Here is a 12,901-nt window from a genome sequence, read left to right as displayed (position 1 = left end):
CAATCACATCTTACTGATCTGCTTTACAGCATACAGGCTAGAAGTTTGCTAGTTTTGTTATCTTAATTATTTTTCATCTCAGTGAGCTACTCTGACACACAGAACAGACCATCTCATGTTTCTCAGTCATTTCCTATGTAAACATGAAGAATTACTGGACCAGGATTAGTAAAGTGCTCTTAGCACCTTACATACAAATTATTGAAGATGCAAAGAAGGGTAAAGATTGCAAGGTGGAAGACACCATAAATTTGGGTAGGATTACAGAAGATTGCTGTCTTAACACATACATTTTTAGCAATTTTGTACAAAAGGATGAAAGCCAAGATCAATCTTGCAATATATGCCTGCACATTCCAAGCAGTCCACTCCTACATTAGTGCTGCTGCTTATTAGCAAATACACTTTTAATACTTAGAACCAGCAAATACTGAAAGTCAGCCCTTTTCACAAAATGCTAAATGAGTTAAGAGAAGAACAAAACCAAATTCCAATTGCTTTAACAGGCTGCTAGTCCTAGAGGTAATGGGTAGAGGACTACGAGGCACTGACTGTCTGGAAATCCACTCTCTTGGATACTGCAAATTACAAAACCATGTGCCACAGCTATTTTTGACCCATGCCTTACCTGCTTGAACACCTCTTCATCCTGGTAAGTTGTTCTCACCAATTCTTGAATGAAGCCAAATGGGAGATTCCTACACAGCATGTATGGTACCAGCAGAGACTGCTGCTGCAATGACCTTGATTTGTATTAAAAGATAAATAAAATCTACTGATTATCTGCAGTAGTATTCACAAAAACATCAGATGTGGCTGCAAGCACATTATCAATGTCTGGATACACCTATTCCTTTCAGGAGTAACTAATCTTGTCTGCTCAAGTTACTTGGGGAAAGGTTACTCTCTAACAGATGCTGCTGCCAACATCACACTTCAGTTAACGAGGATGGAAGAAAACAACAGCTTCTCTGTGGTCACTGGCTGCTCTTTCTACCCCCTCTAATTAAAAAACCCCTTTGTTAAGCTCAATTGGTGAAGGAAGAACATTTTTTTACTGGGTTTTTCCAGATTAAAAAATAACATAACATCAGCATTTTCTGAATTAATGCAGTCATTACTTTTAAGATCACTTTTAACTGCTTCCTAGCATTTTGAAAGAAGGGTCTCTTTTCTTCTCAGTTCCTGATCCCTCATTTCAACTGTCCTGGCTGATTTTACCCAAATGCAGTTAGAAAGCACTCAAACTGCTCCCCACCAACTCATCACTTGTAAAGCAACAAACTATTCCTCTGGCACATAATTCTCCTGCTCCAGCAACTGATCTGAGTTTTCTTCTCTAATCCCCAGAAGGAGAACAGGACCCTGGGACAGGAACTGTCATGATTAAATCACTGGATTTACCTTGGTTGTGTTAAGGATCCCTGTAGCACCAAAGCAGCGTGTGAAATGCACTGGGATCTGATGTTGCTCAGTAACTGGCTAACTGTTGGCTGGCTACACATCTGACAAAAATAAGTTTATTTTAACACAAATCAGAAATTAAATACAGAACACACAGGAACGACCACAAATGTATTTGTGCAGTATAAATGCAATATGCACACTAAGATTAAAACTACTCCAGTTAAAACCTTCCAGATTATTTATAAATAGTGTTGGTTGGTTGTTTTTTTCCCCAGAAGCAAAAGCCTGGAGTAGAATACAGAACACTGACAGGGAGCTGGTCTCACAAAAACGTTTTACATGGAATGAACTTGGATAAAATGTAGTAGATCAAAAGGGGAAGGAAGATTTCTAAGAATGCTTATTTAAGAGATATAAAATATATGCATCACTCAAATCTGATGAATTAACAAGAATCGAAGGGCCTCAATAAATTCAATAAATCTATTTTTACAAGTATCACTCCCACCAGCTTTCCCCACTAATGAGTCAGAGGAGTGTTTGTGACAGCACTGACACAACCCCACTCATCTGAAACATACCTTTGGTGCTTTTCTCTCCTCTATTCCAACCCTGTCAAAACACTCAATGAGGTAGTTCAGCATCTCTGTCTCCTTACAATTTTCAATGGTGAAGTGGTCACTGCAGGAATCGGAAACACTCGAGCTGCCAGAGCCTCCCACACTTTAAAACACACAAAAGCAGAAACAAAGCATTCAGTAGAGTTCTTCACTTGTGCACAGCCAAACAATCCACAAACACTGCTCTGGCAATGCTCTGAACACTCCATCCCATCACACACATGGCTCAGTGGTTCGGGTGATTTCTGTGAAAATTCAGGTCACTCCTGTGATCTGTGGAGAGCTCTCCACGTAACAGCTTGTCTAGCCCTGCAGGCTCAGAGCTGTCAATGTTTTATTCAATCAGTGCCTCAAAGACAGCCACAAGGTGCATAACTGATGGGAATCACTAAATCCTGGTCCCACAATGCAGCAAAGAAAACAAACAGCCTTTGAGTGGCACCTGACACTCAGGACACCACAGCCCTTCCAGGCCACTGCTCAGAATGGCAGAAATGTCAAAACCCTTCAACACCACCAAACCACAGGAGGCAGGAGCCTCCTGCTGCTGAGAAGAGCCCTGGGCTGACAGGGCTGACACAACCACTCCCAGTGCCCTAAGGAAGAAGAATCAATAAAACAGAGGCAATGCATCCAAGCTGCTGCTGCTTTTGACATTCCCTCACTCAAGATCATTTCATTTCAACTCAGTTCATTGCAGTTCAGTAAAATACATCATTTCATTAAGTAGCACAGCTTCAGTGGGGAAAAGAAAACAGTGATATTGTAAACACAAAAACTAAACCCACAAAACCAAAACCATCCTTGAGATGAGAGAAATTGAACACAAAAGTGAGAACAGACCCACAACTCTGAATCTCAGACTTGTTATCTCAAAATTCTTCTCTACATAACAGCTTGACAAAGCTAATTAAAAACAACATCCTCCTTCTACAGAAGGGACTAGAGACATTATATATTCACTTAATGTAAATGAAATCTAAAAACCAGCAATTACTTGGATGGTCTGCTGCAATCCTCAAAGAAAAGTCTGTGTACAGCCAGGATAGATTTGAATGAAGAGCAGTTTATAAGCCCTAGATCTTAAACTGGAAAATAAGACTACTGCTTTCCTTAAATGCAGCTTTTAAAAATACTACAAACTGTCAGAACTGGAATTTCCTTTAAACTGTAAAATAATTTACATTTCTATAATTGAGCCATACAAATCTATTGTGCAAACTTTACAGTCCAACCAATAAATCCAGGAAAGGTTATTACTGTTCACATGCTGAGCTACCAGATGCTTAAGAAACACAACATTCCAATAGCAGCAATCTCTGTAGAGAGATGTTTTCAGTTATTCAATTAAAACTAGCCCAAGTAAAACACAGCTCTATTGAAATAGTGCTCAGTAACCACAAAATCATGCACATGGGGGTTTTTTAATGGTCTCTTTTTAAACCTCTTGAATTCTGACATCCAGCTCAAAAAATACTCTTTTTAGAACACAAATTTATATGAAAACCTACTAGTTCTGCAGTCATTCTGCTGCAGATTTCGCTGCAGCAATAACTCCAACTATTCTAACACAAAGCTCACACACTGAATGCCTTGGTGTTTTCAGCATGCCACTTGTTGCATAGCTGTACAGCTACTGTGTTTATATTCTAACAACTTACTGCTGCCTGCAAAATGCCAGGACACAATAAACACACTAAAACCCCAGAAGCACAGCAGAGATCCTATCCAAAGCCTGGCAACTCAAGCCATCATTTGGATGGAGTCACCAACAGGACTAAACAAAACAGTGGGGAAAATAATCCTAAACTCCACATACACAAAGCCCTCCTACAGCTGTGTTATCAAGTTCACTCTCCTGAAATCAGACTGAAGGAGAAAAGAGAAGATGGTACTTGGAAGGTGCATGTTAACCCTTGCCCTCATTTCCCAGTTTTTCATAGGAAAACATGCCCATGCTGTACCAGGGATTTAGAATTACAGCCGTGGGCAAATACTGTTCCTTCTACTCATACAGCCCAAGAGAAGCTCCACTCAAAGACCTCAGAGCCACGTTCATTAGGCCTAGAAGAGTGTATGCTGAACATTTCCCTTAGTCATGTCTCCAAAGGAGAGCTGACTAACTGCACTCATTACACATGTTTACACACCAACTTAATGAGCCAGCCAAGTCACATCCTCGGCTTCAGTTGTTCCCCAAATTACTTTGAAGAACACTGGACACTACACAGGCTGTTAGTTCCTAAACAACCAAACATGCAGGTTACATTCTCTTTCTTCAATACCTGGACCCAAACTGGACACAAGAAAAATCATCGTCTTCATTTTCTTCATCACTACTGTCCTCAGACACATCAGAAACAGCAAGAAGGAGGAGGGAGAAAGGGTTGTCGTATAAACTACCACAACAAAAATGGAAAAGGCCATCAGATTTTTTAAGCCAGAAGTAAATGGTAGCTTTTCTTTTTAGGTCCATCAAAAATCATCTTCTCTAAATGTGCAGACAACACGTAACTCCATGTTAGTAAAACCAGGACCATACTAACATGCTTTGTTACACTACTGCCAGTTATTCAGGTATCATAAACACCACACATTTACAGCCCAAAAACTGAAAAACAACTTTTGAGACCAAATAAAAATTATGGCTAAAGTGGAATGTTTAGACATGACTGAATAATAAGTATTACATTTCCAAGCTAATGACTTTAAAGCTGTGGTCTCAAAACCGTGTGTCTTTGTTTCTCCCTCCTGCAGGAACAAGGGATTCCAGGAACAGCCAAGAGAGGAAAAGCAGTGGTACTTAGCCTGGCATCCTGAAACATGCTGATCTGTAATTTAAATCTATGCACCAGGGAATCAAATCCAACTCAGTCCAGCAAGTAACAACAATCAACAAATTAACTAAGGCCCTACTGAGAAAACTGATTTTGGAGCAGGAGTTTTATGGGGTTTACCATCCAGCAGCAGCAAATGAACAGAAAGCTTACAGTTTAACTGGCATGGATCTATGAAGAGGAAGAAATTAAAACCATACTGCTACTTTACAGCAATTACATCACACCTCAAATGCACACAAGCAGGTCAAAGACACCTGGTTAGCAAGTCAAGGTATTAGCACAAACCCAAACGCAGAAATCAACTCGGGTGAGTAGGGTGAGCTCAGCACAAACATAAGTTCTTCCACACTGCAGGCTGATGCCACACCCTGCAGAGCACACACCAAACACACTCTGCTCTTGTGCAATACCTAGGAGGAATCCTGCTCTGGAAGGAAGCACGCCTGCGCAGGGCACCGGCTGAGGCAGTAAACAAAGGTGGGCCCGTGGCTGTGGGCCTGTGTCTGGATGTGATGGCTGGCACGGCTGCAGGGCCAGCAGCCATGGCTGGAGAGCTAGCAGGGATGGAAATGCTCAAGGAGCGCGGGGTGGCAGCGGCAGAGCCCCCGGGATGGGCCACGGTGTAGGGGCGGTACCGCGGAGAGGAAGGCTGCGTCCACCAGGGGCTGGCTGCTGACAGCTGAGAGCTGGCAGCAACGGGAGCCACTGCTGGGGTGGCAACTGAACTGGCTGGTGGGGTAAGAGATGAACCAGTCATTGGTACATAGCTTGTGAAAGTGGTAGGAGGAGCTGGACTAGTCCCATAGAGACTAAACCAGTTACGGGGGAAAAAAGAAAAAAAAAAAAGCAACAATTTAGGATATGCAGAAAAAGGGTGAAAAAGATAAAATGAGCAAGAGAAGTTCTTGCCCTTCTGATGACTCTTCAGCAACATTTTTGCAGCTCACACACATTATTCTTTTCTACTGTTGTTCAATAAAACTATGTCACAATCTACACACTTTTAAAAATCATGGTCTTCGTGATGCAAGTTAGGGATACTTCTCAGCAGAAAACAGTTACATGGCTTGAATCTATCAAATACATTCCTAGCCATGGCAGTGTAATCAAAAAGGGTGAAATGGAGGGACACTCACTTGAAAAAGACCGAAAAACTTTAAAAATCCATTCTATTTATTGTTCTTGGGACACTTCTATGCCCTTTTCTCTCTTCTAGTCTACCAATCAGTATTCAAGTGAAATCAGCATTCAGTTACAATCAGAAGTCACCTGGACAACGAGCTGGAACCAAAGGAGCCCACATTACAGAACATGGGGCTGCTTCCAGGGTTGGAGCCCATATTTAAGATCAGGCTTCTGTCAGGAGAGCGGGCAGCTGCAGCAATGGGCTGGGAGGTGGCTGTCAGGCTGGCAAAGGGGTTCTCGTCCCTCGCCTGGGTGGACATCATCAGCACTTCCATCAAAATCTGCCCGATCAAGTCCTTAAAATCTGAAAACACTGTTAAGAAGAAAAGAATCAATATCCTCACCTCTGTCTTCATCAACACAGGAGTCAGGTGTAAATATTAGCAGAGAAAAAAAAGGACAGAAACAGACTTCTGTGAATTGAGCGCTGTTTTTGGCAAAAACAACGCACTGACACATCTGTAATTATCAGTGTCTATATTAACCTAAATTAACCTAAATGTGCAGCTACACATAAAACACAGCCTTTATGGAAAACACAGAAGATCACAGATGACCTAATGCTCCTGTAGTCAATTATTAAACTTGTCTTATGTGTTCCACTCATATTTTCCCACCCTGCTGTTGAGCTGGGCAAGTTGTGTCAAAGAAAGGAAAACAAAACATGCAAATACCCCACACATACACAAAATAGCAATTGTTTTGGTGTATCTTAAAGCTAACACAGAATATATAGTCTATTACATAAAATAATCACGAAATTTTGGCTTATCAAATCAACTGCAAGATTGTCTACTGTGATGCAAGACAATCACAATTTAATTCACTAAAACATTTCTGAAAAAATAAACTGAAGAAGCCAGTGCCTCCTGCTCAGGAACCCACCTTCCTTTGGGTTCTGCTTGAACTGGGCAGAGAGTGAATTCAGGAAAATGACATCTCTGTCTCTGTCCTTCCAAGAGACTCTGAAGATCTTACAGACCAGCTGTAGAGCTTGTTCCTCTGACACTTCTGACCCCGACAGAGGTTCCTGGGGGGAACAAAGTAATCAACACCTGATTTGCACTTGTATTAGTCAATGTACAATCAGGTACAGATCTTTGTTAAGAGGCTCCAGTTTAACTCCTAGGGTTTGATCTCCTTTCCCTGCTGCCTCCAGCCCTGAGTGGAGGATGTCCCCATGCAGGCTGTGCAGTGCCCAGGGGGGCTGTGAGTGCCTGCCTGCAGCTGGGGATGCCGAGGATCCTGCAGCTGCTGTGGCTTCAGGCCAGGCCTTACCAACAGACCTTAAACTGACAGGGCACAAAAGGCAAGGCTCACCTTGTCCGTCAGACTCCGCTTCTCTCTGCGGTCGTTCTCATCAACCTCCATGTTCTCGATTCCTGAATCCACATCCACCTGGGACATACTGGAGATGGAAATAAGAGAAAAAGCCCATTAACTGGTAGAAAGCTGCAGACAGTCCTCTGTAAGATGCTGACTGAAAGAGTGTCCCCTTAAGCAGATGCAGCAGAGAAAGCACTGCACAAACAGCAGTTAAAATCACTGGTTGATAAATGTTTCTCGTATTACATTAGAGTTCTACATTTCTTCAGCAGGCAATACAAACTACACAGCTATCACATCCCACAACCTTCTTCTTTTAAATAGAGTATCTGAATTATCCCCAGCAGATGTGCTTATCTGTTAATGTCTAAGATAATGTTTTGTCTTTTACGACTTTAGGTCAGGAATTCCCATTAAAACCAGGCTAGAAAAAGCATTACAGTGGTCTAAACAGTGTATGATTTTTAAGCATTAACCCTACTGCATTAACACAGCTGGCAGGGGGGCAGGCAGAGCCTGGTCCTGTAAGAGGTTGGAACACCAGCATTGTGCCATATTTGCCAGCTGTTACAAGCTGCATTCTTTACCTTTTCTCACAGGAGACACTATCAATGTCCATGCTCTGAGACCGAGAGAGGGACTGAGATTGGGTTTCAAGGCTGTTTGATGGAGAACTGCTGAGGGAACTCACTCCTTCGCTGCTCTGGCTTCGGTGGGCTACTCCTAAAGAAAAGGCACCACCAAGATTACTGCTACAGCAGTGAGAAGGCACTGCATTATTTGGATGGAAAAGGAGAGGAAATACTGTTTTTCAATCCAGTTCTTAACCATTCTTAGCACTGCATTACCAAATAAAAGTTAATAACCACATTTGACTACAGATAATTATATTTTCTACCTCCCCTTGCAGAAGCAATGTAGGAATGCTTACCTGCATTAAACAAAGATAAACTTGCATCCATGAAGTGCTCAGAGATTCACTCTTATAAAAACTGATCTATTACAAGGTTGCTGTGTCTACTACCTTAAGACATGGTCAGAGCCCCTCTAAAGACTGTCCTATCAGAACAGGACTTAACACTGGGCCATTACAATGGAGTTACATCATCAATTATGAAGGGGCAACAAATATCCTTGAGTTCTTCATCTCTGCTCCTCCCTCCTCCCAAAAAAAATCTAGCCAAGTCAGTGGACAAAAGAGACCAGAGCAAACAGGGCCCACCAGAGCAAAGGACTGCATTGTTCTGCATTACCTTGGGGTCTTACTCTTATAGCCAGGAAAATGCAGTGATGCTGCAGCACTCATTAACAGCCCTCCTCAACCTGCCATCTTTTCATATAGATCTTCCAGAATTTACTTGCATCTCTATTTTGCTAGATCAGGTACACAACAAAATATCTGACACCTAAAGTTCCAGTTGTCACTGATAACACTGGTTTTAGGTTTCCTAAGGTATTTTCAAAATACGTACAAAATAATGATAATTTCCCATGAAACTGATTCCTATGTCTGATCTCACCATGACAGGCAACTCCTTAGAACAATGGATGCTTACAAGGACACTATTCTGCTGGAGCTGCTCTCTGTGTGTCCAAATGAATTAAAATCCTCTGCAGTCACTTCAGTCTACTGCTGAAAGGAACTGCTGCAAACCACACAGCATTAGCTGAGTCTTCATTTATGCTACATAAACACACAAGATAAACTCTTATGAATATTTTTTTCCTGATCCATTCCCCAGTTTAACCAAAGCTCTTACTCTGATGTGAAAAAGTCACACACTGTAGGAAGCAAACACTAGAAACTCTTGTTTTGGGTCATCAGCCAATCCTGTCAGCACAGTCAGGCACTGTCCTGGGGAATTCTCAAAACAGAAATCTCCAAGGTCTTCACTGTCTGAGCACTTCAAACCTCAATAAACCTGTCTGCCAATACCTGAGCATTTCTACCTCCAGGTACACATTCCACACCTCCTGCTCTGCTGCCAGTATTGTTTATCCAGTTGTGCCCTAGGATGGATCAGGACCTCTTCTGTTTGAAAATTAAACATTTACTTTTCCTGGGTTAGTTTTCACTTGTATGAAGCCCACGATCCTCCTCATCACACAGCTGCCACGGACAGCAGAGGAACAACTGCTCCTTTCAGCAGGAGTCAGACCTCAGATGGAATAAAACAGCCACGCACCCACAGGCTGAGGGAACACCGTGAGTGAACTCTGCACCGTTCTTGAAAAAGAAGTCACCTCCACCACTGGGTTGCTGCTTTAATTGGCAAAGTAATACAAAGCAGAAAGCAAATACTTTATTCTTACACTGACAATGTCCAGTCACAGCTTGCTATTTTTAATTCTGCTGATTGCCTGCAACTAAAGATCAAAAATTAACTTGAGACTGACTGCTAGAATGTACCTAGAAACCAATCAATAGAAACTGTGTTGCAAGACTTGAAAAGGGATTTTCCTGTCTCCTTGACACATCTTTTCCATAATATTGGGTAATAATAGACTTTATTCCAAACTTTTTCAAGCTTTGGTAACCCATATTCTAAATGCCATAAGTTACTCACACCTGGAAAACAACTGTAAATGGAATAAATGGAAAACCATTTATTACTTGGAAAATTAAAACAAAAAGTACCTTCCTTCACCATTTTGCAACACTTGTTTCAGACAATGACTTTCAGTAGGAGCAGGAGCAGCAGCAGTACCATGCAGGCTGCACAGAGGAGCTGAGTGAGGAAGGTGCACAGACACACACCCAGGAGCTGCCAGCCTACCTGATGCCCCGATGGGAGAGGTAGCTGGGGTCATGCTGTGCACGTTGAGGCCCAGGCTGTGCGAGGGCCCCGGCGCTGGGGCTGCGCCCGGCGGCCCCGGCGGGGTCTCCCTCTGCGGGGACGTCAGCGGGGTGGTGGGCTGGGACGAGGAGCCTCCCGCCAGCCGCGCCAGGCGCCTCCGGCGGATCTGCAGGGAGAGGAGAGAGAGCCCCCCTGTCACTGACAGGAGCCCAGTGAACCCCCCTGTCACTGACAGGAGCCCAGTGAACCCCTCTGTCACTGACAGGAGCCCAGTGAACCCCCCTGTCACTGACAGGAGCCCAGTGAACCCCCCTGTCACTGACAGGAGCCCAGTGAACCCCTCTGTCACTGACAGGAGCCCAGTGAACCCCCCTGTCACTGACAGGAGCCCAGTGAACCCCCCTGTCACTGACAGGAGCCCAGTGAACCCCCCTGTCACTGACAGGAGCCCAGTGAACCCCTCTGTCACTGACAGGAGCCCAGTGAACCCCCCTGTCACTGACAGGAGCCCAGTGAACCCCCCTGTCACTGACAGGAGCCCAGTGAACCCCTCTGTCACTGACAGGAGCCCAGTGAACCCCCCTGTCACTGACAGGAGCCCAGTGAACCCCTCTGTCACTGACAGGAGCCCAGTGAACCCCTCTGTCACTGACAGGAGCCCAGTGAACCCCCCTGTCACTGACAGGAGCCCAGTGAACCCCCCTGTCACTGACAGGAGCCCAGTGAACCCCCCTGTCACTGACAGGAGCCCAGTGAACCCCCCTGTCACTGACAGGAGCCCAGTGAACCCCCCTGTCACTGACAGGAGCCCAGTGAACCCCCCTGTCACTGACAGGAGCCCAGTGAACCCCCCTGTCACTGACAGGAGCCCAGTGAACCCCCCTGTCACTGACAGGAGCCCAGTGAACCTCTCTGTCACTGACAGGAGCCCAGTGAACCCCCCTGTCACTGACAGGAGCCCAGTGAACCCCCCTGTCACTGACAGGAGCCCAGTGAACCCCCCTGTCAGGGAGAGGAGCCCAGTGAACCCCCCTGTCAGGGAGAGGAGCCCAGTGAACCCCCCTGTCAGGGAGAGGAGCCCAGTGAACCCCCCTGTCAGGGAGAGGAGCCCAGTGAACCCCCCTGTCAGGGAGAGGAGCCCAGTGAACCCCTCTGTCACTGACAGGAGCCCAGTGAACCCCTCTGTCACTGACAGGAGCCCAGTGAACCCCCCTGTCACTGACAGGAGCCCAGTGAACCCCCCTGTCACTGACAGGAGCCCAGTGAACCCCCCTGTCAGGGAGAGGAGCCCAGTGAACCCCCCTGTCACTGACAGGAGCCCAGTGAACCCCCCTGTCAGGGAGAGGAGCCCAGTGAACCCCCCTGTCACTGACAGGAGCCCAGTGAACCCCCCTGTCAGGGAGAGGAGCCCAGTGAACCCCCCTGTCACTGACAGGAGCCCAGTGAACCCCCCTGTCAGGCAGAGGAGCCCAGTGAACCCCTCTGTCACTGACAGGAGCCCAGTGAACCCCCTGTCTCCTGCAAAGGCAAACACTGCAGCCTTACCTGGAGCCTGCTCAGCTGGAGGAGCTGGGCTGGCTGCCCTTCCTCTGTTCTGTGTCACAGCCCTACAGTACCCTCCGTGTTCAAACTTTAAGTATGCATTTGCTGCCTTGGAAAACCATTTGCACTGGGAATGCTGTGTTTGTCCCTCGAGGGGTTGTGCAAGACCAGTTTAACGTTTACTGCTCAGCAGTTTCAAAACCTGCAATACTCCTCCCCATTTACTGTGGCATTTGACAAACCACATTGATGTGATAAAAGGGACAACATGCATGTGACCTTTGCTTTAACTTCACACCACATGATACCAACACACCCGTGCTAAAGAAGGTCCAGCTGAAAGTTATTCAAGACCACCACTGTCCAAATTAATCCAAAACAGAACTGCAACACCAAAAACATGCATCCTGTGTGCTGGACAGAAGCACCTTGACAAGTGAAGACAGAGTAAAAAACATCCTCTTATCACCTAGAGGCATTCCATCACAAAGAATTTTAAAAACAGTTTTTGCATGTTCCTTTTAAGACAAGAGAAGCATCTGCCTTCAAAAGCCAACTACAGAAAACTTATTAAAATTGCTATGTGATCAAATAACTCTAATATTATGGATGAGAAATAGACAAAATAACTTTAAAACTAGATTTATAATGCTTTAAGCTTCACACAAACAAAAAATTTATTTAATAAATTATTTATTATCACAGGCTGCCTTACAGTATCTGTGCCCAAAGCTTACATCTTTGGCTTGAAATAGGCCCAAAATAAAATTATATTTGAGGATGTCACCTCCCTACAAAAATCATCAATTCCTGTTATTCTCTTTGTATTATGACACTCAAGCATTGCACACAACTTAAAAGTTTTCATTTCTGCTCATAGTCCTAAGGAACTGCCAGGCAACTGAAAGAGTGAACAAAAGATTTGTGTCAAGTCAATGTCTCCACTACATTGCTGGATCATTTAATGGCCTGTGAAACCTACTCCAACAGGAAGAAGAACAGATCAAATTAAATCAGACTTCAAAAACTGTGGGAAAACAGTGTCGGGAACTACATCTCCCTCCATGACAGGTGTCACCACATGAACATGGAAGGCAGCTACATTTATTTAAGACTCAAAAAAACAGCTATGAATAGAATCTCCAACCCTTCCTCCTTGTCAAGCAAAGTAGGGGAGCTTAAT

At 44.5% G+C, this 12,901-nt stretch overlaps 1 protein-coding gene across 2 annotated transcripts in view; it reads right to left on the bottom strand.

Moving 5' to 3' along the window:
* The window catches only part of UBE4B (ubiquitination factor E4B), a 31,064-nt gene that overhangs the window by 14,700 nt on the left and 3,463 nt on the right, over positions 1-12,901 (bottom strand). The window contains exons 2-11 of one of the 2 annotated variants that reach the window (XM_064396850.1): positions 10,156-10,342; positions 7,966-8,101; positions 7,373-7,460; positions 6,938-7,082; positions 6,137-6,365; positions 5,278-5,676; positions 4,313-4,426; positions 1,989-2,130; positions 1,405-1,505; positions 629-743 (exon numbers count right to left, since the gene is read on the bottom strand). In XM_064396850.1, coding sequence (XP_064252920.1) covers positions 629-743; positions 1,405-1,505; positions 1,989-2,130; positions 4,313-4,426; positions 5,278-5,676; positions 6,137-6,365; positions 6,938-7,082; positions 7,373-7,460; positions 7,966-8,101; positions 10,156-10,342 — 1,656 coding nt within the window. The remainder of the gene's footprint in view (positions 1-628; positions 744-1,404; positions 1,506-1,988; positions 2,131-4,312; positions 4,427-5,277; positions 5,677-6,136; positions 6,366-6,937; positions 7,083-7,372; positions 7,461-7,965; positions 8,102-10,155; positions 10,343-12,901) is intronic. The other variant, XM_064396849.1, reaches the window with a different exon arrangement.

This window comes from Passer domesticus, chromosome 22 (assembly GCF_036417665.1).
Source record: "Passer domesticus isolate bPasDom1 chromosome 22, bPasDom1.hap1, whole genome shotgun sequence".
Taxonomy (NCBI): Eukaryota; Metazoa; Chordata; class Aves; order Passeriformes; family Passeridae; genus Passer; species Passer domesticus.
This window is presented reverse-complemented; position numbering and strand designations above follow the sequence as displayed.